This window comes from Pyrenophora tritici-repentis, chromosome 1 (genome assembly GCF_003171515.1).
Source record: "Pyrenophora tritici-repentis strain M4 chromosome 1, whole genome shotgun sequence".
NCBI classification, from domain to species: Eukaryota; Fungi; Ascomycota; class Dothideomycetes; order Pleosporales; family Pleosporaceae; genus Pyrenophora; species Pyrenophora tritici-repentis.
This window is the reverse complement of record NC_089390.1, coordinates 2,872,722-2,896,199: the sequence shown is the minus strand read 5'-3', so window position 1 is coordinate 2,896,199 and position 23,478 is coordinate 2,872,722. Positions and strand designations below refer to the sequence as shown.

The 23,478-nt window shown below is 51.9% G+C and overlaps 9 protein-coding genes across 9 annotated transcripts; 3 read left to right on the top strand and 6 right to left on the bottom strand.

The window, feature by feature from the left end:
* Positions 1-961: 961 nt before the first annotated feature.
* Positions 962-4,090, bottom strand: PtrM4_011540 (LIM domain-binding protein 3; the record flags this gene model as incomplete). Its single annotated transcript, XM_066103025.1, has 3 exons — positions 962-1,060; positions 1,118-3,954; positions 4,018-4,090. The coding sequence occupies 3 exons, from the start codon at positions 4,088-4,090 to the stop codon at positions 962-964; spliced, it is 3,009 nt and encodes a 1,002-aa protein (XP_065965227.1).
* A 675-nt stretch (positions 4,091-4,765) lies between these two features.
* On the bottom strand, positions 4,766-7,658 carry PtrM4_011530 (binuclear zinc transcription factor; the record flags this gene model as incomplete). Its single annotated transcript, XM_001931091.1, has 6 exons — positions 4,766-5,477; positions 5,534-5,856; positions 5,908-6,399; positions 6,452-6,971; positions 7,019-7,319; positions 7,373-7,658. 6 exons carry the CDS (start codon positions 7,656-7,658, stop codon positions 4,766-4,768), a joined length of 2,634 nt encoding a protein of 877 aa, XP_001931126.1.
* A 1,135-nt stretch (positions 7,659-8,793) lies between these two features.
* On the bottom strand, positions 8,794-9,965 carry PtrM4_011520 (mitochondrial 54S ribosomal protein uL2m; the record flags this gene model as incomplete). The annotated part of the gene is made up of 2 exons (XM_001931090.2): positions 8,794-8,963; positions 9,017-9,965. The coding sequence occupies 2 exons, from the start codon at positions 9,963-9,965 to the stop codon at positions 8,794-8,796; spliced, it is 1,119 nt and encodes a 372-aa protein (XP_001931125.1).
* A 940-nt stretch (positions 9,966-10,905) lies between these two features.
* On the top strand, positions 10,906-12,712 carry PtrM4_011510 (Cyclin; the record flags this gene model as incomplete). The annotated part of the gene is made up of 6 exons (XM_066103024.1): positions 10,906-10,917; positions 11,015-11,443; positions 11,543-12,226; positions 12,264-12,317; positions 12,368-12,506; positions 12,558-12,712. 6 exons carry the CDS (start codon positions 10,906-10,908, stop codon positions 12,710-12,712), a joined length of 1,473 nt encoding a protein of 490 aa, XP_065965226.1.
* A 1,049-nt stretch (positions 12,713-13,761) lies between these two features.
* Positions 13,762-14,764, top strand: PtrM4_011500 (HIT family hydrolase; the record flags this gene model as incomplete). The annotated part of the gene is made up of 4 exons (XM_001931088.1): positions 13,762-14,020; positions 14,059-14,079; positions 14,271-14,348; positions 14,547-14,764. 4 exons carry the CDS (start codon positions 13,762-13,764, stop codon positions 14,762-14,764), a joined length of 576 nt encoding a protein of 191 aa, XP_001931123.1.
* Positions 14,765-15,070: 306 nt separating this feature from the next.
* On the bottom strand, positions 15,071-16,066 carry PtrM4_011490 (TRAM-LAG1-CLN8 domain containing protein; the record flags this gene model as incomplete). The annotated part of the gene is made up of 2 exons (XM_001931087.2): positions 15,071-15,541; positions 15,590-16,066. 2 exons carry the CDS (start codon positions 16,064-16,066, stop codon positions 15,071-15,073), a joined length of 948 nt encoding a protein of 315 aa, XP_001931122.1.
* A 923-nt stretch (positions 16,067-16,989) lies between these two features.
* PtrM4_011480 (RNA-binding protein (RRM domain)) lies at positions 16,990-18,006 on the top strand (the record flags this gene model as incomplete). The annotated part of the gene is made up of 3 exons (XM_001931086.2): positions 16,990-17,118; positions 17,170-17,567; positions 17,619-18,006. The coding sequence occupies 3 exons, from the start codon at positions 16,990-16,992 to the stop codon at positions 18,004-18,006; spliced, it is 915 nt and encodes a 304-aa protein (XP_001931121.1).
* Positions 18,007-18,840: 834 nt separating this feature from the next.
* PtrM4_011470 (SodC, Cu-Zn superoxide dismutase) lies at positions 18,841-19,630 on the bottom strand (the record flags this gene model as incomplete). Its single annotated transcript, XM_001931085.1, has 2 exons — positions 18,841-19,119; positions 19,172-19,630. The coding sequence occupies 2 exons, from the start codon at positions 19,628-19,630 to the stop codon at positions 18,841-18,843; spliced, it is 738 nt and encodes a 245-aa protein (XP_001931120.1).
* A 1,744-nt stretch (positions 19,631-21,374) lies between these two features.
* PtrM4_011460 (UPF0027 domain containing protein) lies at positions 21,375-23,135 on the bottom strand (the record flags this gene model as incomplete). Its single annotated transcript, XM_001931084.1, has 2 exons — positions 21,375-22,750; positions 22,838-23,135. 2 exons carry the CDS (start codon positions 23,133-23,135, stop codon positions 21,375-21,377), a joined length of 1,674 nt encoding a protein of 557 aa, XP_001931119.1.
* Positions 23,136-23,478: the final 343 nt, after the last annotated feature.

Here is a 23,478-nt window from a genome sequence, read left to right as displayed (position 1 = left end):
CATACACCAAGAGAGCGCATACGGCACAAAAAAAGCTCATCGGTCTCGTGAGCACCACCTAAGCGCAGTAAAACACTTGGAAGCGATATAACGCCTATCTTAAATCAGCTTTTTTTTTCACACACACGCACACATACGGCGCAAGGTCATAATACCCACAGTACCAGTATTAGTACACTTGTGCATTTGCTCATTTTTTTTTGGTCTCATCCCTGGTTTTCAGTTGGGCGTTCTTTCTTTCCCTTTCACCCAATTTGCAAATTGGGTGTAGGGAAGCACGGATGACGATGGGATGGCCGGTTTTGCTTATGATACCTTTGGTTTCATTTTTTTGGTCGTTTAGGTTTGTTTCTGGGGTTCTAATACGAAGCGTGAGATGGTTGGTCATGACAGAGAGGGACAAAGAGTGGGAGAGGAGATGGACCAACGTTTGTGTAAAAGATGACGAGATGGGCGGGAATCAAGGTGTGTATAGCTCCGAGGGAAACAAACTTGCTGGCTGGTTCGAGCACGTTAATGGCTGTTGATTAGCTTGGCTTGGCTTGGGTGAGGTTAGGTAAAGAGATGAAGAAGATGACAGAGAGGAAGACGCAGGCTGGACTGGACAGTACAGACAAATACCAAATACTTGTATTACTCCAAAGACGTTGTTCTATTCTTCTCAATCTCCACGATGCAATAATGCTTGATTAATTTAGGTTTGTTTAGTTATGTGTTTGTTTGTTTATGTTTCTCCCGATAACGCCTGTCCAGCGCCTTGCTTGCTCGCTCATGTTTTAACCTAAATACACCAAATCGCTTTGAAAGGATTATGCTTGCTGATTTGCTTGCTCAACTATGCGGACCGAAAAAAAAAGATGCAACAACAAAACGTCATCAATAACAGGTTTGTCAATCAAGCGAACGACGCGATATAGTAGTATATCAAAATTCTGTTGTTAACCTTCCGGCTGACAACACATCAAGCCTTTAACCTCCTCTCCTCACACCGCACACAAACCGGATCCTCACTCTCTCCTCGCAAAAAGTAGCGGCCATCTTGAAAGGGACCAGAGCACACCTAGAGTCTCGTTAGTTTATCTTGAAGATGCAAAAAGGAGGACGAGGGAGAACTTACCACACAGACAAAGCACCCAACATGCCACTCGGCCCCGAGTGCTTTGACAACAGTGTCGGTTACTGGTTTCCTGCATCCCTTGCATTTGGTACTGTACCGATGGGTGTGGCAGTTCACACACCAGGCATAGCCATCCTTCTCCACAAAGGGCGTCGTGCTATCAAATGGGTCACCACACTGGGCGCAGAAGAAGTGGCCCGCATGCCATTCCGCACCACATGCCACGATGACCTCGCCTTCGATGGGTGTCTTGCAGCTCTTGCATCGGGGGGAGAAGAGCTCGTGGAAGTCGAGATGGCAGTAGAAGCGTGGGGATTCGTCGGTGCCGTCATCGTGCTCGAGACGCGCCATGTCCTCGGCTGTAGCATGCGAGGGGAGATAGGGTATGTCTTGGCCGGAGAGACGGGCGCGTATCCGGTGAACGCGCTCGGCATGCTTGTTGGAGGGTTCGGGGTAGAAGGCTACGCATTCGAGGTGCTCGCCACATTGATAACAAGCGAAGCACTCGGGATGGAAGCGTGATCCTCCTGCAGACACGATACGACCAGCAATAGGCAGAGCACATTGGGTACATAGAGCACCTGTACGGACCGTGGTTGGTGTCCAGTGGCCACCGCGACTGGTAGGTGTGCCGTTGAAGCTGTGGGACTTGTTGTGAGCATTTGGGATTGGCAATGGCCGCGTAGATGCGGCTGGTCCAAAGCCACTAGGTGCTTTTACGCTAATCGCTGGTGTAACTGATACCGAAGGGGTATTGCTGTGCCGCCCGCGCGTTGGTGCTGGTGATTGATTGACAGATATGGTTGGGACATCAGGCGTCACGTTGATGGACGGCGTAGCCGCGCCTCTTCTCGGCGCGGGTGTTTCGTTTACAGAGATGCTTGGAATGCCGGGAGCAGTACCTCTTGTCCCTCGGCTCACTGACGACTCACTTACCGATATGCTTGGAATGGGTGGTGTGGCAACCGTTGAAAGAGTATTGGATCTTCGGCTAGTTGGTCCATTGACTGAGATCGAAGGTGTCTCGGCGACTGAGATAGAGGGGATGGGTGGCGCCTGTGTGGTTCGAGATCGCGCTGAAGGGGATTCGGAGACGTTGATCGTAGGTACTGGCGATGCAGAAGGACGAGTTGGTATATTGGCTTTTCTGAGGGAACTGACGAGTGGTAGTGGTCTCGTCGGTGCTGGAGTTGGAGGATCTTCGTAGATGTTGATGGCAGGTTTTGCTTGTCTACCTATCCACGAAGTTGGAGCAGCATTGCGAGAAGATGGTGTAGTCGGCCTTGGAGTGGTGCTTCGATTGGGCACCTCTGGTGCTAAAACAGAAGACCGCTTGGCCTCTGCGGTTGCTGGTGGCCTCGGAGTTGTGGATCGTGTTGGCATATCCGGGGCTAGACTGATGATAGGGACAACAGGGGCCGTGGCAGCGTGCTCGAGCGGCGGTGGCCCGGACTTGTTAGGATTCAGAGGCCGCGGTGTTAGGTCAGGTACAGCAGATATCTCTTCCTTCAGTTCGATGATATTCCAATCCTTCTTAAAAGAGACAATAGGCCGTCCTGGAGCATCGGAGACTGCAGTGGGAGTGGGCAGCTTCGGACTGCGGTCCTTGAGACGGAACCCAGTGGCAGCACGGAGCTCGTCACTTCTAATCTCTTTGCCGTCCTTCATCTTCACCTCGGGAACATTCTCAACATCTGCTTTCGCAGGCTCGGCAGGCTTTGCTTCACCAGAGTTCAGGGTGTAGGCTGCGTTCCGTGATTGTGTGGGAGGATTCTTCTGTATCTCATAGCGGTCCAGTCGTTTGGAGGCCATGGTGGGGTCGGTGTTGGATCGCATCATGGGATTGCCCTTGATTGACTGGAAGCGCATAAAAGGATTGCGTCTTATGCCCAGTGGTAGCTTTTCCGACTTTGGAGGTTCGGCGGTGGCAGCAGGTCTAGGTATAGGTGCAGGCGGTGCTTCCTCCTCGGGCTCTTCGTATATCTGATCGTTCGGGTTCTGGAAAAGGCTTCCGCTCGTCGTACGGCGCGCTCCGCTGCTTCTTCGTCGTTGCTTGAAGTCAGGAAGATCGGAGATGGCTTTGGCGAGTGCTGGCGACTCGTCCTTTTTGCCCTTGGTAGACGATGTGTTGGAGGCTGACGTATCTGTACTGCCTCCTTGTCCGTTGCTCTGTAGGCTGCTACTCCTGCTCCCTGAAGCGGCACTGCTCATGGAATGTCGCTTGCGCAATTTTGAATTGGCTCGCTGAAGATCCTGGTCCTTCGGTTCGACGCTCCGACTTCTGGGCGCGCTGCCCTTTTTTGCCAGACCCGGATAGGAATACGGTGCATTTGGGTTATTTTCGGCAGCATGTGGATTGCAATGCTTCCACACCAATTCGGCCGCCTCGTCCCGTGCCGCCTCGAACAGCTTCTCCTCCTGGGCAAGTTCCAAATCCTCCATTGCGACGCGAATGGCCCGGGCTTCGTCCTGCTCCACCTGGCGCTGTTCGCGTTCGCGGTATTGCACGCTTGATATGCGTGATGGTGACGAGGACCTCGACGATGTGTTGCGCCCGCGCGGAGGTTGTACAACGGGCCTTCCAGGGCCCTTTACCACTTCGTCTATGCTCAGCTTGGACGGCGTCCGGCTATGTCGCTTGGGTTCGTGCGAGGAGGCTGGTCGGGCGTCGACGTCGGCGGCAGGGTCTGTAAAGGTGCGCTGCAGCGAGGCTACCGTGTGCGAATCCGACATGCGATTACTCGCCCTGTTTGACCATGTGTTGAAATGCGCGGGTGCAGGGCGGGCTCCGGTAGGTCGAGCGGGGCGGTTGGTGCGGAGGTCTTGCAGGTAGCTCTCTACATGTCCGTGGTTAGTACATACATGTAGGGCGCGCTGGGATGTAAACACGTGCTACTTACTCATCTGGGAGGGGGAATAGTAGGCTCCAGGCCCAGGCGACGAAGCGCCTTCCCTTTCCTTTGAGGTGAACATATGAAATGCGCGCCGGTATCGGTGTTTACTGCTCTGTTTGCACCGAGGCTTGCAGACTACGAAGGAAAGTGGGGTCGTCTTGATTCGAGGTAATTAGGGAAACAGGGATAGAAAATGATGCTGGGAGAATTGAAGAATAAGTGTACCACTGAGCTTTGAAGAAGCCGTCTTGATGTGGTTGGGGGTCCTGCGCGTAGTCTGTTTCTATTGGCTCGTTGCTGTGGGAACTGAGGTGTGACGTCCTGACCGCTCCCATGGACGCATCCCTGCATCAGCCGCATTATCCCCGGATCGTCAGCGTGTTGATCACCAAAAAGCCTAGGTCGCCATGGTGAATATTGAGCCACATATACATTTCCAACCTTATTCTCGTCCATCAATGCTACCGAAAGGCCTCTCCCTGCTTGTCTACAGCGCATAGAAAAAAGCAATCAAACACTCACTTCCGATCCGGACCCATCTAGGTAATATGCAACAAGGGCTCCCCGCAGTAATGACATGCTTCAACAGCACGCCGTCATGCAACCAAAACGCCATACCATGGTACTCACAAAGCCGATACATGTCCGTCCCAACACGCCAGTCCTATTACAACCAAGCCAAAGCGAAAGTGGGTATCCTGCTCTACACCAATCACACACTTGTCGTCATTTGTCCGCACCAACTCTACACATATCACCGTACAACAGATGCCTGCGCCTGTTCGTCCTGCGAAGGCCCAACCGATTCCCATCCCATTGTTACACTCTCCAGCGCCGCATCCCACGACGTATCCACCATTGGCGTGAGACCTGTTCCAACGTTCAGACCCGTGTAGTCCCATTCGTTGCCCATCATGAAGCTGTCATCATAGGCATTGTTATCCATGTTGCCCAAAGGATTCGAATTATTCACAATCAAGGCCTCGTTGGTAGACGCGAAACCTGCAAATCCTGTAGCGGCACCAGACGCTGAAACAGAGTATGCCAGCTTTGGTGACGCTCGGTATGGAACATTGTGTTCGTATGGTTGACCGGGTGAATATGGAGATTGTGATGTCGAACTGCCTCTCGACTTTGAGCTTAGTGTTGCAGAGCTGGTGTGATCGGTGCCTCCAGAAAAATCAATATCACTCCTGTCGCGAAATGCTACTTGTGGAGACATGAAGTCCTGAGACTCTGTACGGCCGAATACTGTGTTCGGGGGAACCTGAGCAGACAGGTAAGCCGTGTTCTGCACACTCATGTTGATGCTGTTGATATTGTGAACATGATATGGTGGGCCTGGAGCGGTACTCGCATACTGCGTACTGGTCAACGGTGGTTGTGTTCTTGGATTGCTATTTCCAAACGTGTTAGTGCAAGCCGTCGCATTGGGTTTTTCCTGTTGGTCCGTGGATGCTTCATAGCTAAGGGGGTCAGTACTGACGTGGTCACACTAGAGAGACAGTCCGGATGCACTTACCTGGCGAGCATTTGACCCGGCCCTTGGAAATGACACCCAATACTCTCAGTCATATCTTGAATTGATGCCGGAACTTGGCTCAGTTGGTCCTTGGGCGACAGGTACTGCTTCTGCTGCAGGCCCTGGATGCCGGCTGTCTCTAGGTCGACGTCCAACTGCGCTAGGAACGACTCGGTAAGTGGATTCTTTCGGCGAAGGGCCTGCATAGCTTGTAAGAGAAACCGTAACGAAGATTTGATTTGTTGATCGTTGGGTCGTGTCTTGAGATATTGGGCGAATACTCGCGCTGCCACGTACACGCAGAAGGAAATGAAAGGATTCATCTGGTTTCGTTAGTGTGAATTGACATGTCATCCTTCTCCGAGCTTGCTTACTGCGCCCAGATCCATGTGACTAATCATTCGCATTATCGATGCTATCTCGGCCGCTGCGGTCAGACACCGGATCTTGCTTTCGTTGCCAACGCTGGCTGGTAAATGATGCTTGTCGGCCTTGAAGATGGCTGCTTGATGAAGACATATTGCCGAAGTATGAATGCACATGTTTGCGAAGACAACGTTGGGATCTGTGAGGCCGTAGGGCAGCCGTAGGTGATCAGGTAGACCTAGTGATGTTTGGAGAAGTATCTGCTCAATATGGCGATGTCGATTCCAGTATCCACCGTTGATGTCACCATCGTTATCATCAGGCGCGGGTCGATGTAAATGAAGTAGATTGCGACCAAACATGGCCGCTGTGAAGACGGTACCGCCCAAGGATTGAAGGTCTGCCTCGCCATTGTGGTCCAAAACCTGGTCCAGTGATCCTGTTGACATCTCTTTGCTCTTCTCAAATGCTTCCTCACTTGCTGGTAAATTCGTCTTAATCTGTGTCAAAGTCAATTAAGACATGTCCAGTAAGGCGCGCAGAGTGACTTACGTCTCGTTCATCAATAGTCATCGGCCAGCCTGTGCCGATACTAGCATATCGGTCTATGCAAAAAGCCATCCAGAATGTTCTCCGACGCTCTTCCCGCTCTGTCCAGTCTTTCGGTGGAGGTAGACATTGCTTCACATCTAGACTGAACCCGTCCAGGCGATGAAGCTGGAACATCTGAGCGAATCGTACAGCCCTACCAACAGATAGCCATGCCCTTGGAAAGTACATTTGCTTGAACTCGTACGTGCCTGTCAAGATCCATGTTTGGCAATGGGCAAGGTTCATGGTGGTTTCTCCATGACCTCGCATCTCGTCCATTTGTGCGTACTTCCTCGAGCGCTGGTAGAAATGCTCCTGTAACTCGTCATACTTGTCCGTGACGGAAGCGGCGAGTGTCCACATGATGTATCGTAAGCACACTGGCGGTCGCATATGAGGGGCCAGATTTAAAGCGGCGAGGAAACGTGGTCTATGTATGATGGGCATGGTGAGGTGGATTTTGGTGAAGTAAATGTGATATCTGCCATGTGTTAGTAAAATTGCCGGCGCAGGTCAGATGTTCCATACAAATCATCCATGACTTCTTGAGGCGGCAGAGGCTCCTCCAAACCGAGCCCAATCATCTCCCATGAGTTTTCTGGCTTTGCGTTGCTTCCGTTCGCTCCAGCATTACGGAACGGGTCCGCACCAAGGCCACTTGGCCTACGGGCTCCTGTCTGGGAATTTCCGGTCGGGATGGGAATTTCTCCAGGACTTGGTGTGGCATTGTTGAGGGTACTCGCGACGTATGCGGAGGCAGCGTTCGCGCGCGTTGTGTCTTTGGTGGAATCGGCGGCATCCTGGCTTTTGAGCAGCGTCTCAACTTGTTCTACAGATCAGACATCAGTAAAGTCGCGCCAAAACTCGAATGCGACAACCTACCTAGCCGTTGTTCGAGTAATTTGACGTAGCCACGCTTAGGACCACTTCTCTTCCTGACTTCGTCATAGGCACAATCGTGGGACAGCCGTTTACACGTCGAACATGTTGGTCGGGCGCCGTCGCATCGCAGTTTTCTCTTTCTACACAACACACAAGCAATCCTCTTTGCCCTGCTTGCGCTATCCTGCTGTATCTCTTGGGCGTTTGTGGTGTTGGATTCCGGTGGCTGTTGAGATAGGTCGTTGAAGAAAGTCTCGTCTGGAGACTCACTGTCGGGGGAAGGCATAGCTGCGGGTTATACGACGAGCTTGTCCGAGAGGTATGGGGAATGCGCCGTGGATTACAGAATCCCCCGCGTAAGCACAGGTGAACGGAGTGGGGAGGCTTAAGACAGACACTACTTATGATACGATTGTGGAGCACCAAGTCAGACTCACGTCGGCAGTATCACGGTGGCTTATGCCTGGGGTATCGTTGCAAGATAGAGAGATGTTGAACGCATGTGAACAGGCCTTGTTCAGTACGCACGTAAAATTGGCGCAGAACGATACTGGTCACCACCGGACCTTAACACTGCATGGTTAACAGAAGAGAATGGAATGAGAACGTAGCTGGGCTGTGCCGAGCCGAGTGGCCTCTATCTGCAGGGCCGGCCATTCACCATGCGTGGTGCCATGAGGCTTGAGCGTCGTGATGCATGGCTGCAACACGAAGCCTCGGGGCCCAATGACTGCGCATCTCGCGAAGATCGGGATCGCCGTAGAGAAACCTCCGTTCGTCTCCATCGGACTTGTCGGATTCCTTGCCCAGCCCGGCATTTCCTATGCGCTGGTCTCTGGCACATGGCGGTGTTCTGTTCTCAACATGTCAACATGTGCCTGTAAGTAGAGTCTGTTGTGCAGCTGCGCATTCACCAACTGCATGCGGGACTTTGTTCTAGCCCTAGACAGATGAAGATGCGACCGATCTACGCGCAATATCTTGTCTCAATTAGGCGTTAGTAGTCGCAATTCAGCTGAAGGTAACATCCCTCAACATTGCCTCAAGTGTTTCCGAAACAAACGGACCAACGAGAGCTGGCCTCGTCAGCCCTAACAACTTGCAATGCATGACCGCAGTAACATGATCATGATTACGCAAGGCAGACGACTGTTCTGGCCGTCGTAGGGAGTGCGGGAAGATACATGGCGTCATGGATCGAGCGTAGCCGAACATGCCCAGGGTCAAGTAAGTACAGCCGAGAATTTGGCCGAACCACTATTCACGCTCGTTGGCGTCTCGCGGACCCTGAATACTCTGCCTCAGTGTTTGACCTTGTCGAGCGATTGAAGACTTCTAGCTAGCCTACTCATGCATATTCATAGGCAGGTGTCATGTAACTGAAATATGATACAGCATGATATAATACATCCAATGTGAATCTACTTGGACCTGCGCTTTCCTTGGTTACGCGGCCGATCTTGAACGAGGAAGGTATGTTTGTTCCTCTTGTGCCTCGTCTTGTAGCCTCCCTTTGCTGGAGTTCCCCATGGGCTGACGGGGTGGACATTACCCTTTGATTTACCACGACCACCACCGTGAGGATGGTCGGCTGCGAAGTGTTAGCACACTGCGAATCATGACGAGGCTGACCTGAGTACTGACCTGCGTTCATGGCGAGACCACGAACTTCGGGTCGCCTTCCCAGCCACCGTGAACGTCCAGCCTTTCCGAGAGATGTAAAGTGTGCTTGAGGATTGCTGGCTACACCAATGGTACAGCATGCATCTGCGCTGACCTTGCGAATCTCACCACTCTGCAGCCGAATGATAACATGCCTGATGGCTGTGTTGTTGCCCTTTTCAACCTCCTCCTTGTTCACAATGATGGCATACGTGCCCGCGCTTCGGCAAAAGACACCCCCACCCTGGTTCTTGGAACCAACATTGAAGACTTGCGAACCAAGCGGCACCATGTGAATGGGGAGACAGTTGCCACGGGCTGCAGTTTTTGCGGCCAGCATACCTGGATCGATACCACCGCCCATGCTGGCAATCAACTCCTTGGGAATACCGGTCCTGTAGCTCTCTACCACATCGCCTGCCCGCATTCCATCTGCAGCAACAATGTACGACTTTTCGCCAGTAGCCACACGGGTGACGAGAGCTAGATGAGCGCTCCGGTTGGGATCATATTCGATCCTGTCCACAACATGCTTGCCAGGCAGGTACCGCTTGTAGTCGACAATGCGTATTCTCCGCTTGTGTCCGCCACCTCTATGCCTCACCGTGACTCTCCCTGTGTTGTTCCTGCCTCCGAGGTGCTGACCTTTGCGTGCAATCGTGAGACTGAGATACGGTCGTCCTTTCCACAGGTGGTCGTTTACGGGCCGCTTGAGATGACGCAGACCGGGAGTCCTAGGCTTGTACGTCCGCAATGGGATAAACTTTTCTTTTCGCGATCCCTCTTGTTTCAGCACGCCCGTGTCCGCAGCAACCGTAGGCTGAATCGATGGCGGAGGTTGGATATCGATGGCTTGGGCGTAGGTGCGGGCACTCAGAAGGGCCCTACCCAGGCGCGAGGGCTGGAATCGACATATCCGTGGCTGCAACATGGTGTCGTGATGAGCCCAAGGGCCTTGGATGCTTCAATGGCGGGCAATGAGCTTCGGCGGGTTGGCGTGCAGCTGCCGGTGCCGGACATGTCACGAATAATTCTCAGACAGTGATGCCGCAAGTGGCTAGCCCTTGTCATATTGGCCGGAAGCGGACTAGCGGGACCAAGGTTGCGCCTTCCTTGCTAGGTGCAGCAGGCGCGATGTCCCAGCAACAACGTGTGTCTGCCCTCTTTCCCCCCCATCACGACTCCTTCTACGTTCCTTCACTGCGCTGCACTTTCCACACTCTGATTTACGCACATCTGATTTCTGCCCGCCACTCACCGTGTATCACCGTCACATTTACGCGTTGGGGCTCGGGGTTCTCTTAGGTAAGTTTGCATACGCGCCTGTGGGGCGTGCACTGTTGCGCTCTGCCAGCCTTGAAGTGCGATTTTGGCGCGTGGGACGTGGAAGGCCAAGCTAGCCTGCCCTCGCTCAAAACACACAACATACCCTCTGCTTCCCACAACACACCTTGGTGCACCACTCCCCTCGCCCCGACTCCACCTTTCCTGTACTTATTGTAGCCGGTCCTTTACTCCGTCCGCGCAATCCTCACTCCACTCGCGCTCCAAGGGTTCGTTTTCTACCTCACCTGTCACGTCACCTTCGCTGTCACTCCCCATCGAGCGTGTCAGGGTCGCCAGCCAGCATTCGCGACCATCGACCGTGGTTCCCTCTCGCAGCCGCCTGCCTGCATGCCACGGCCGTTGATGCGCTTGTGTTGTTAAGCCCTTCTCCGCTCGCACGCGCTATTACACGCTCCATCGGCCCTTTGCTAACTCATCAAATAGTGTATCAAAACAAGTCCTACATCCGCCATTACCCACTACAGATATACTCGACGACTTCAATACCTCTCTAGCTTTCAATAGCATACATAATATTGCTTGCAATGCCTCCAGCAGTACGTTGTCGCCCTTTCCGTCTTCTCGTCCCGTCTTACCCCATCGAGACACGAGACTAGTTCATCTCCAAACCCGCTTACTAACACGTCTCCACAGGCTAGAGCCCTCAGGCAACGTGCCGTGACGAATGAAAATGATGAGAATGCCACTACGACACGCTTGACGCGTGCAAAGGCCGCCAACTTGGGCGCGACTGAGTCTGCCGCCGACGTCCCCAAGAAGGCTCTACAAACGAAAAAGTCAACCGCCACGCTCGCCGGTGCTGCGACGCGCAAGCGTGCCGCACTTGGTGATGTCAGCAACGTCACAAAGACGGACGCCCTAGGTGCTGGCGCAAAGGACGGAAAGAAGACGTTGGCGACCAAGGGCCAACTCTCAAAAGCTGCACAACCCACAAAGGTCCAGAAGCAATCACGAGCGAACACAACGCGTTCTATCCTTGAGCCCAAGGACAAGAACACATCGGAGCTAAAGAAGCGCCAAGCTAGCGGCAACGGTATCTCCGGTGCGCCAGCCAAGAAGCGCGTGACACAGGCCGCGAAGCCGCTCAAGGAAGAGCCTAAAGAGGAGCCCAAGGAAGAGAAGGTCGAGGAGGAAGATGACGACGAGGAAGAGAATGTCGAGCCAAAGGAGAACGTTCCTGAACCGGATGTCAAGGAGGTCAAGGAGGTCAAAGAAGCCAAGCAGGTCAATGGTACCAAGAAGGAGGTCGAGGCACCAGTCACCGAAGTTTTCTATGATGGCCCTGATCTAGACAAGGAGGATGTTGATGACCCATTGATGGTCTCCGAGTACGTTGTCGAAATTTTCGAGTACTTGAAGGAGTTGGAGATTGCAACCATGGCCAACCCCGACTACATGGACAGCCAAACTGAGCTGGAGTGGAAGATGCGTGGTATTCTCGTCGACTGGCTACTTGAAGTCCATACTCGCTTCCGTCTTCTCCCTGAGACACTGTTTCTCGCTGTCAACATCATCGACCGTTTCCTCTCTGCTAAGATCGTTCAACTCGACCGTCTCCAGTTGGTTGGTGTCACCGCTATGTTCATCGCCTCCAAGTACGAAGAAGTTCTATCGCCCCATGTACAGAACTTCCGACACGTTGCAGACGATGGCTTCACAGAGGAGGAAATTCTCAGTGCGGAGCGCTTCGTGCTTGCTGCCCTGAACTACGACCTAAGCTACCCTAACCCCATGAACTTCCTCCGACGGATATCAAAAGCAGACAACTACGACATCCAGACCCGCACATTGGGCAAGTATCTTCTAGAGATCGGCTGCCTAGACCACCGTTTCCTCGGCTGGCTTGTAGACTCACCGTTTCCTCGCCCACCCCCCGAGCCAGGTTGCTGCTGCTGCTATGTACCTTTCTCGTCTTGTCCTCGAGCGTGGCCCTTGGGTAAGTTCTCCATGTCATTTACATAGCTCGCAATTAACTAACTTCTCTAGGATGCCACCCTTACACACTATGCTGGTTACACCGAGGAGGAGATCCAGCCTGTTCTGCAGCTGATGATTGACTACCTTTCTGGTCCTGTTGTTCACGAAGCCTTCTTCAAGAAGTATGCCAGCAAGAAGTTCCTGAAGGGTAAGCCATCCTCTACATCCGTCTTCCCATAGCTTCGCTAACATGAAATAGCATCTATCGTATTGCGCAAGTGGGCTAAGGACTACGTTTCCGCTTATGGTAACGCCCTTGAAGAAGAACCTGTTGTACCTTCCAAGACCAAGCACTCCCGGTCTCTGGCTCAGGAGTCGCAAAGCTATTTCTTTTCGGCAACGTGCAACGAATAGAGGCTGATAAGGTGTGGGTATCGACCGGGAGCAAAAATTTACGATTGCATCCAGCCAGCCATTCATGTTTGCATCTTGGCTATTACCATGTTCCGGTCGGCGTTTAATACAAGGGACATAAGCTGGTTGTTCGTTTCCTGTTTGGGTTTCTGTCGTACTTTGGAACGGAGTCCCGGCGTTTATGAGCCATCCACGGAGGCGCAATAAAGGTGCTTGCCTTTCCACATCACTTTAACTTCATTTCTCTGATAGCGGCTCTGGATACTCGCTCATAACATTAGCGGTCGATATACCATGAATGGTGTGATATGGGAGAGGCTATTCCTTGGTGGATCTGGAAGTGGTGTGGAGTGGGAATATCGTCCTTGGGACAACGAATGTGAAGTAGCTCCCAGTGTGTATGAGTATTGTATTTACGCACTGTTTCGCGTAAAATGGAGCAAAATGTTCAATGGTGTATTGCAACCGTTTCCAAACTTGACTGAGTGCAGCGTCATGTACATGTATGTGCGCGACACTGCGATGCAGCCCCCAGCCATGTCACGTCTTCGCAAGCCACAGACCCACCACGACACGTACAGGCCAAGCACGAACGCGTGCGCGCTCAAAACTCGAAATGTACACGGTACGTCACGCCCGCAGTTTCAAGCGCCGTGTTCCTTGGTACGGGTAAAACAAAGCAAAGGGCGCCTACCTGCCACGTCCGCCTCACGGCATCACGATCAGCCGCGCCTTCCCAGCCGTCCAAGCTCCTGCGATCTACCTCGGCTCTTGCACGTCGTCGAAATCGACACTAGCCTTATTGGTGTAGACAAACAATCATGGGAAGTGCACATCGCGCGCCGTTCACTTACAGCTGCCGAACAGTCCACGTTATTGCGGGTACCCCATCTTTTCGCAGCTCCTATATTCCTTGTTCCCAATTGTCTCCGCTTATACTCTGCGCATCAAACATTACGTCGGGGGATTAGACACGGTTGTTGCTGCTATAACGTGCCCTGGTCATATCATACTAATACCTATACATTACTCGAGCGCAATCAAGCATCATGCAGGAAACAGATCTTCACTACCCGCCGGAAACATGTCCTTTTTGCAATATCGCTGCTGCGTTTCCTTTTCCAAGTCCAACCCAACGCTCAACGCCACACCTATGGGCGGGTAGCAGCATCACAAGGAATGCCGAGTTGGCTTCATGCATACCAGATGACGAAGAGAGTGCGCCTGATAAGACTAGTCCGAGCAGTTTTGTGGTACTCAGGAGTCGGGATGTTGTTGCTTTTTTGGATATTCTTCCCATGACGGGCGGTGAGTTTGTAGTCTTTCACACTCACTATACCTTCTAGTTGAAGACGATGATTACATTCGTATGTGGTTGAGATACAGATGCTGACTAACTGTGGGGAATACAGGACATTTGCTCGTCACTACGCGCCAACACAAAGTCAAGGTTGCTGACATGGGTGCTGTGGAGAGTAGAGAGATTGGCAAGTTTTCCCATGTATTATGAAAACATGGTTTATCTGTCATCGAGAAATACATGGCTAACAGAATCAAGGCTTCTGGTTACCATTACTTGCCAGGACAGTGGCCAAAGTGACGGGTGTGACAGATTACAACATTGTACAAAATAACGGTAAGCTTATCTCCTTACCGTGTCGACTCCATTTTTACATATGGAGCCTGCTGTTTCGCTTTTATGTCAAAATGTGTTACACATTTTCCACTTACTTCATAGGCTGTTTCAATAGCATTACAACATTGTTGTTATTGATTTTCAATTGTCTTCCTATCCAACCAATCCATAAATTTTCACTCTGCTAACGTCCTGTAGGAGCAAGAGCCGCCCAGGTAGTACCACATGTACACTTTCACATTATACCGCGCCCAGAGACGATGCCAGAAATCAAGAACAAGAGCTGGACAATGTTTGGTCGTGGTCAGCGCGATGATCTGGATGATGAAGATGGCTCAAAGATGGCCGGGGAAATGAGAAAGGTTCTTAGGGAAGAGGTGGGCAAGATGAGTGTTGGAGATGGCTCCAAGTTATGATTAATCAAGTCGGGAGGTGTCAAGTGTGTGGGGCCGCGGGTTTTACCCTATTCTGGACATAACATTGTAAATGCATCATTTTAATCATAGCCATGTTGAATTTGCTAGCATGATTCTCGAAGGGAACAAGTTGAATTCATTGTGAACATACGTATGCGTAAAGAAAACAAAATGATGGTGGGTATCACTCTCTGGCCGCCGTTCCATTATATCCCATCAGACAGCCGGAGAAAACGCCATTCCTAAACACCAGGTCCATTATTATGCCCCCATCTTGATTTCATGCCCCATGTCTTGACGCAGAGCTCACTGATTCTTCTTTGCTGGGGTCTCTTCCGCTGGTATGAATCTCTTCCTCACGGCCTTGATCATCTGCGTGAACCAGAAAAAGTTCAGCATACTCAGTGCTGTGTTCCCAATCAAGTATACGCAGACCAACCACATGGGCAAGTCACCCATTGCGCAGCTTCCAGATTCGTCAAGTCCCATACTGCTGTTCGTGTTCCCGCCGCATTTCTCGGTGTCGAACATGGAGCTCATGAGTTGGGCTTGCGGGATGGTCAACGCCTTGTATATGTCCGAGTAGATCATAATCGACTGGTATGTTCCCCATACGATGCGGCAGCCAAAGAAAGTCACTAGGAGGGCGATGCCGTTGTAGAGTTGTAGCTTTGAGCCAGTCATTCCAAGCTTGTCGCAGAACCAGTGGATGTTGAGGAAGGGCGTGGACAGTTCGTAGAGGACAAAGGAGAGGCCGTAGTAGTTTCCAAATGGTTTCTAGCGGAAAGTCAGCATATTCGATCGTAAGGAGTGCTCGAAACATACAAAGCCGATACAGGTCACGGCCAGAGCACCGATGGCATGGATCAGCGAGCTAACTCCAGCGATGCTGATGTACTGGGTTGAGATTTGCAGATCCCACAGGAAGTAACCAGCCGCAAAGCCTTGTACCATGCCACTCGCTGGGGTGTAACCCCACAGCCTACCCCTCCAGTCCATCTCGTGCCTTTGCTCATCCTTAAAAATGACCCATAATGCGGCGGCGCATATGAAGACCGACTGAATCAAAGAAACCCAGTGGATATCCCAATTCAGTTGTGTGCGCCTGTTGAAGCCGGCATAGATCTTCGGGATGACGAGGCGTGAAACGGTTGGCGAAAGTACGTAGAGGATGAAATGGTATCCCAAGAAGCCGAGGAGAACCTCATGCACGTGGTAGGGGAGTGTGCTCAAGCTTAGCTTGTCGGCGAAAGGTTTACTGGCCTGTACGAGCTGTGATGGGGCCGGGAGAGGGTCCCGCATGTTGGGTCTGAGGAGGATATTGACTAAAGACATAGTATCAGTTTGGTGTGCGTATGCGAACAAGAAGCGACTATTACCGAGCTCCGATGGCTACATGTTCTGCTTATATATATTATTGGTGTGGGGCGCAGTAAACAAGAAAGTTTCTCGATGCGTAGGAGGTCTCGTGTGTCCTACACTGAATGCTTCGGATGTCGGGTTTAGCGCACATAGCGCCTAATCGGGAGGTAGTGCCTGATCCCTGAGACTGCACATGCGGAGCTGGCGATCGGACAGTTAGGAAGGAAAGCTGAGCTCCGCACTAACTAAAGCCCGAAGCGTTCAGCGTTGTGCATGACCACTCCCTGCCTCTATCGATCCTCCTTCATTCTCCGCACCAAACCTCACGAAACGGCAACGGTCCAAACTGTCACCCCATCGACCCTTGCGTCCTATACATTTCGCCCAGCGCTGTGTAGGTCCATCCGCGCCCTCTAAACGAGCATGGCGGCAGTAGGAGGCTTGCCCTTCAGAGAGACTAACAAAACATGGCGATCCAACAGCTACTACGCAAGTTGTTCTCACCACTCCCAAAGGCGTGACAGGCGTTCAGCCTCGGCAAAACCACGGTAGTTACCGGCACCAGCATCGGCACCGGAACATTGTTGCACCGTAGCGTGTCAACAGCGCGTTGATCCTCCACTACACCGCCTAACTTTTCTGCCGGCAACACCAAGCTCGCTGTATTCCAAGACACAGCGTCACAGTGGACCTCTAGCGTGCACCAGGATCACAGAACGCTGCCCGAGACTTTTCGGCATAGGGTCCTCTCAGTAGGCACCCGTACCGCCTGCTCAGTCAGAAAAAGACTGTGTTCCGCCTGCGCCCAGCCGCATCCCCGCTCTACTTACATACTGTCGACTCCGGTGTCATCATCAGCCAGAATGAGTGACCTCGAGGATTTCATGGAAGAGATGGGCCAAGGCCGTCGCTCGGGCTCGCCTACCTCGGATGTGCCCGACAATCAGTCAGCAGTCAACAGCAAGAAACGCAAGGCTACCATGGAGCCAGAGGTGAGAAGCACCTCTCACTTCCCACGCGAGCCACTAGCTAACAAGACACAGACAAAAAAGAAGGCAAAAGTTATGGAGAACAAAGCTATCTGGATCACCAATCTACCTCCCGACACTACCTTCAAGGAGCTTGAGGACGAGTTTTCCAGGTTCGGTATCATCGACAAGGGTGCCGACGGCCAGTCACGTATCAAGATGTACAATGACGAGGAGACTGGAAAATTCACCGGCAACGCAATGATTGTATACTTCAAGAAGGAGGCCATTGTCAACGCTATCAAGATGATGGACGATTACGTTCTTCGCCCTGGAGACTATAGCAACGGCAACATCCGAGTCGAACCCGCCAATATTGACCACAAGAAAGAGAAAGACGGAGATAAGATCGCGTCAAAGCTAACTCGTAAAGATAGGAAGGCTTCAGAACGTAATCGGCAGGAACTGAACCGGTGAGTGCATGTCCTGTTCAACGCTCTGTACCATTACTAATCATCGTACAGTAAACTCAATGAGTGGTCCGACAACGAAGAAGAAGTCGCCGCGGCCTTTGCTCCGAAGAAGAACAAGTGGGCCAAGGTTGCCATTGTCAAGCATGTCTTCACGTTGAAAGAACTTGAAGAAGACGACGAAGCCATTCTTGATATCAAGGAAGATTTCCGTGAGGCAGGCGAGAAGTACGGCGAGGTTACAAACTGTACACTGTACGACAAGGAGCCCGAGGGCATCATCACCGTCCGCTTCCGCGAGTTCGAATCAGCCGAGAACTTCATGAAAGACTACCAGGGCAAGTCGTACGCTCGGCGTAGGCTGCAAATCTCACTCGCTGAAGACAAGCCCAAGTTCAAAAAGTCTTCCAAGGTCGAAGAGCCTGACAGCGAAGAGGAGTAGACTATTGGCAAGACTTCGGCCACACAGGGTCAGCTCCCTTTGTCTGTGGGGGTCGTTGGTCTGAGTGAGCCTGTATGATCGGCTTTCTGTGTTTGGGGGGAATGCCGATCAGGAATGGATATGAGAAGAGAGATGATTGGCAAGCATGATGATGGCTTGAGATCGAAATGATACCCTCGTGTAGTATATATGATATGAAAGAGTATGATTGGCTCGTACACAGTATCTGAGCAGTCTACCCACCTTGTAGTGCACTAGTTGGAGTGACTTGAGTGATGCATAGGGTTGATATGGCTAAAGTCTATCACCGTCAGATATGAGTAGAGTCATGTATCGATTCCTTGTAGCTGATTGATGTATTTGTCAATGACGTGTTGGAGGCAGCAGACTATGGAGAAATCCAAAACACACAAGGGCCAGGGTTGGGCTGCCGGCAAAAGGTTAACAAATGATGAAACACATCAGTGTCAAAGATGGATGATGACAGTCACACTACAACCCCTCTACATCAACAAGATCAACGTGTATAGACAGTCTGTCGAAGCCACCACCACATTAGCCATTACGGGTTAAGAAAGTTGTGCATGTAGATTGGCATTCTGATACATAATCCGTTCTCGTTCTCGTTCTCGTCCTTTTACCCTCCGTATCAGAGCCATAAAGTGATCATACCCATATATACAGGTCAAAATAGTCCCCCGTCATTAAAATCCGTGGTAATGAAGAAAAAGCGATCAAGCACTTGGTGCCTATCTGGTATCAAGAAAAAAAAGAAGAAAAGTCCTGTGGAACCGTGGTCCGTGGAATCACTGTTTGGCAAGCCAAGTTACTCGTCTACAAGACAAGGGCGAAGGCAGCGACGAGCAGGGCACCTGCACCGCCAGCGACCTTGGTGGCAGTGCCGCTGAACTCAGCAGGCTTTGTGGTGGTTGCAGTAGGAGACATGGGAAGACCAGTCGTGCCCGAGGGAACCATGCTAGTAGAGTTGGACTGAGGCATGCCGTAACCAGCAGAGGGAGAGGGAAGAGCAACACCAGCGTTGACCATGGTGAAGTTGGCGCAGCCAATGCGCGTCTTGTTGGGAAGGTGGACAACAATAGACAGGTTTCCGAACTGTGCCATGTTAGACGATTTATTACGTTGCAATGCGAAGAATGCATCTTACAAAAGACCGGTCTGCGGGGTTGGTAGCCAAGTACATATCAACGTATTCGGTCGAGTACTGCGCCTTAGTGACCTTGCCATGCTTTCCCGCTAGATCACCAGGCTCGCATGTCTCAGGCTTGGAGGCATCGCACGGAGGTGTGTCGCCGCGGTTGTAAGGGTCCAAGTGAGCGCCAGTGCCCGTGCAGTTGCCGTCAGTGGGAACGGGCTTGGCATGGATGTGGTACGTGAAGGGACCCTCGGCTTCGACCAATCCGTTGAAGGCAACGGCGAACTTGACACCGTGACCGTCAGGCATTGAGGTGCCCTCGATGGCAACAGATAGATCCTTGCCGGCCTTTGGCGTGATCTCGGCGCGGTACCTGGCGTCGTAGGGGTTGTTGGCGACGACGGGGGCAGAAGAAGACTGGGCGCTGACGGCTGCAACCGCAGCGAGCAGAGTGATGGCTGAGAAGTGCATCTTGACTATGGTGTTTGGCTTCTTGCAAAGAAAGGTGTTCCGCAAATCGACTGAGGGAATCGCTTAGCAGAGTAGACAAGAGGTGAGTGTGGAGAGCAGATTGGGGGATTAGAAGTAAAGGAGTGCGAGGTGCCTGAGGTGTTTATACGAGATGCGGCAATTCAAGTGCGCGTGTTGAAGAAACTGGGCGGTCGCACTTTCGTCGTGACGGTCATGCAAACGGAAGGCCCCCGCTTATCAACGTCACACTAGCAGGAGAGAATGGAAAGAAGAAAGGAGGCGCAAACAGCGACAGCTGACTTACCGAGTGTTGTTACGAATTTCCGATAAATCACAATACGGAGGACGGTGGTAAGCAGACGGTGGTAAGCAAACGACGGGCTGCAATAGGCTGCACGAGAGACCGATCAACGAGGGGAACAGTGAAGGGATGCTTCTTCAAAGATGGGCAGCAGCAAACACTATATAGTCACCTGCTGGGTAGAGGCGCAGCAGGCACGGTGGTTGGGGTGGCACACAATTAGAGGCTATGACAGACAGCCGTTCCCCACCATGGTCAACAGAAGAGGCATATGCAGCGCCCATCACTAGGGAGTTAACAATGTATGGCATATGCGCTGCGAAGCGCGCTCTTGTCTTTGATCCTTGCGCCCTGCCATTGGACGGGGAGGTACAAAAGACAGCACATTACCTTGAAACTGGCTTGGTTCATCCGTGGTAGGTGCACTAGCAGACGCACGTCCCCCTCACCGTTTCGAAACATGCAAACGATAGGCGCTTTGGCGGCCAATCATTGCGGGGACGGGCCTGGTTCCTGGGACTAGGGCTGACTGGAGAGGGGAGAGAGGCCGGTCGTCGTACGTAGCTGATAGTAAGACTCCAAAGTTTGGATAAAATGACGAGGTTGGTGGCCGTCAGCTTCCGACCCGAGCAATGCATGCAGCTGTTGTACATATTTTTTGTCGCAAACTCACTTGCTTTGTGCCAATACTTTGGTTGTCGCGGTTTCGAGCATGCCTAGGGCGTCATCCCGCGCCAGGATACATACCAAGCTTCGTCTACTGCGGCCCTAGTTCTGGTACATGTCCAAATTTACCCCATACAGTGGCATGGCGCTTGCACGTTGCACCTTACCCGCTAACCGAGCTCTAAATCACAAATATCTCGTGCAAGGCTCTTGCTGTTTCGACTAGCCGACGCAAGGTGCGGATATGAGTTCCTGAGGCGCGTGAAAAAGAGCCAAAGGACAATTGTGGGTCTACAGAGTGACAAGCTGTGGCGTGTGTTGCACATACCCACGAGAGTTTTTCCCGCTGAGGCACGGGTTTGACCTATCCGAACTAAGAAGGTTACACGGCACGGCACAGACGGTTGTAAATGAAGCGAAATATGAAGGGTGACAGGATATGAATTGGAAATGATGCCGATTTTACAAAGGACGGTGTGGCGCACTTACATGACGCAGAGTAATATCGCGTATCGGCCATACTGCGTCATGTCTTCAACACGCCGCATTGGCATTTCAGACCTCTGCTTTTGTTTCCAGATATCCTGACCGTACTGACAGGATGGGCTTTCTCCGGAGCAAGGCGATTTATGCCGGCCAATTTCTGATTGGGCGTCATCGCTATCTCCCGCATCCTTGGCGTCTCTCGTCCAGAACAAGTAGTTGATCGTGATGCCGTTCCATCTGCCAGAATCTCCCCTACACCGGTACCGGCATATTCCACCTTGGCCGAAAGTCTCAACGCGTCTCATTCCTAACTTTGTAGCTGATTCTAGCCCGACACCAGCCAACAATATTCGCTGCACCGGCGTCTGCTAGATCTTGGCCGACTGCCTCTACGTCCTTGTACGCGTCCGGAGCCTCCTCAAACACGACATCTTTCTCATCGCAGATCACCCAAGTTCCTTCCGGGTCCGACCATCGTGGCTCAAGAATGTTTTGGTCCCTGTACTTCTGACCCAAAGTTGACAGAGCCTTGGTGCGAGACATGACTCGGCCTGCGCCATGCGCAATAGACAATCCATTTTTCAGACCCCACGACGTAGAAGCCGAAAACGTGGGCTGAAGGATAAGCGTCGGTGTGCCTCGTGATCCAGGAAGTGGGAGGATGTTGAGAGGTAGTTGAGTCGCCGGACTATAAGTCGGTGCTGCGCCTTTTCGGTGGATATACACATATTCCTGTGTAGACACTCCGTCGTGGAGTTTCAATTTGTCCGTCGCTTCGGAGAGACGAGATGTAGCATCCAGCTCGGTCGGAGAAGGTGGAGTCGGAGGCCAGGGCACACGCTCAATATTGTTGTGCCAGATATCAACGACTTTGCGCTGTTGCAATGCCATCTTCACTAGTCCAATCATCTTGCTACCTTCTTCGCCAAAGTCTGCAGCGTTGGCGCTACCCAGGCCCCAGCACTCGTTGCCTGGTTCAAGACAGGAGAGAAATCGAAGAGCGATTAGGTCTCGATTCGCCTTTGCCCACTGGCAAGCTTTGTCGTGCTCTTTCAGGTACTCGATCGCGTCGATGCTGTCATCCTCAAAACTGGTGCGTGTTTCTGTTGTGTACTTTTTGAGAACACTACCCCCGTATCCTCGCGATCCTGAGTGGACGAGAAGAACGACATCGTCGTTGTGTAGTCCGTATCCTAGATCATTGAGTGATGAAGCTTCGACGACCTGAAGCTCGGCGAAATGGTTGCCTGCACCAATGGTGCCTAGCGCGACATCCCACTGTTCACCTGCGGAGCAGTCACGCAGTTGTTCGTCTAGAAGCCAAAGTTGTCGGTACGCTTGGGTTCGCCACACTCCCTCAAGTCCACGAAGCTTCTCAGAAACCTTCTTTCCCTTGTCGCCATCAAGTTGCTTTCTAGAGAGTGTAGTCTTGTACCAGGCCATGCCACAGCCGATATCGCTTCCAATCAAAGGAGGATGAATCCATTTTCTCGATGCAAAGACGGCACCAATGGGGAACTTGGTACCTGGGTGAAGGTCAGGTTGGCCGACGGCATGTACGATACCTGGAAGAGTATGGGCGGTGGTAGTAAGTTGTGTGACCGAAAGCGACTCTACAGGCGCTTTAGATGCTAGGATTTCGACTGGACAGTCGGGATTCGCCTCTCCTGTTATATGGTGTGAGTAATCATTTTTAGCATTAAAGGGGGTAAGAGTATTGAGCGCAAACTTGCTCAAACTACGGCACTACTCACCGTGCACGTTTGATTCCCTCTTAACACCCACATATTCCTCGCCCGAGGATACAAGCAGAACAACGTCATTTCCCATGCAGGTCTTCCAGTCTTTCTCGGTTAGAAGTTCTTGACCTGTACGGCCAACGAAGACACGGGTCGGCTTCTTCAGGCGCAGCTTTGATTGCGCGGTCTTGAGTACTAGCGTCCGAATAGATGACGAAGCTGCAGGGTCAGACGACGCAGAAGCCGGAATAACGATTGGAGCTTTGTCCGACTGCTTCGTGTTCGAAGCGACAGTCAGACGTATAACAGGCATAGTTAAATCTAGAAGAGACTGCAACTGTTGGGATGGGCAAATGTGACGAGTATACGATATTAGTTGAGTTTGCGAATTAGGCCAGAGGGCAGTTCAAAGTGGGTAGTAATAGAAAAAAAGAGAAAGTGTGGGATATTTAGGTGTTTGGGAATCGTTGTGATGATTTATGATGACTATTTGTTTGTGAAGTAGCGATTTAGCTAGCGCATGGCTCATTTCGACTCATGCTTCATTGTTGAGGTTATGCTCCATCGGCCCTCATGCCCATAAATTAGTTGATCGTTTTGCATGTCAACGATGAATACTGGTAGAGACATATGTTCGTCTAACAGCTCCCGGTCAG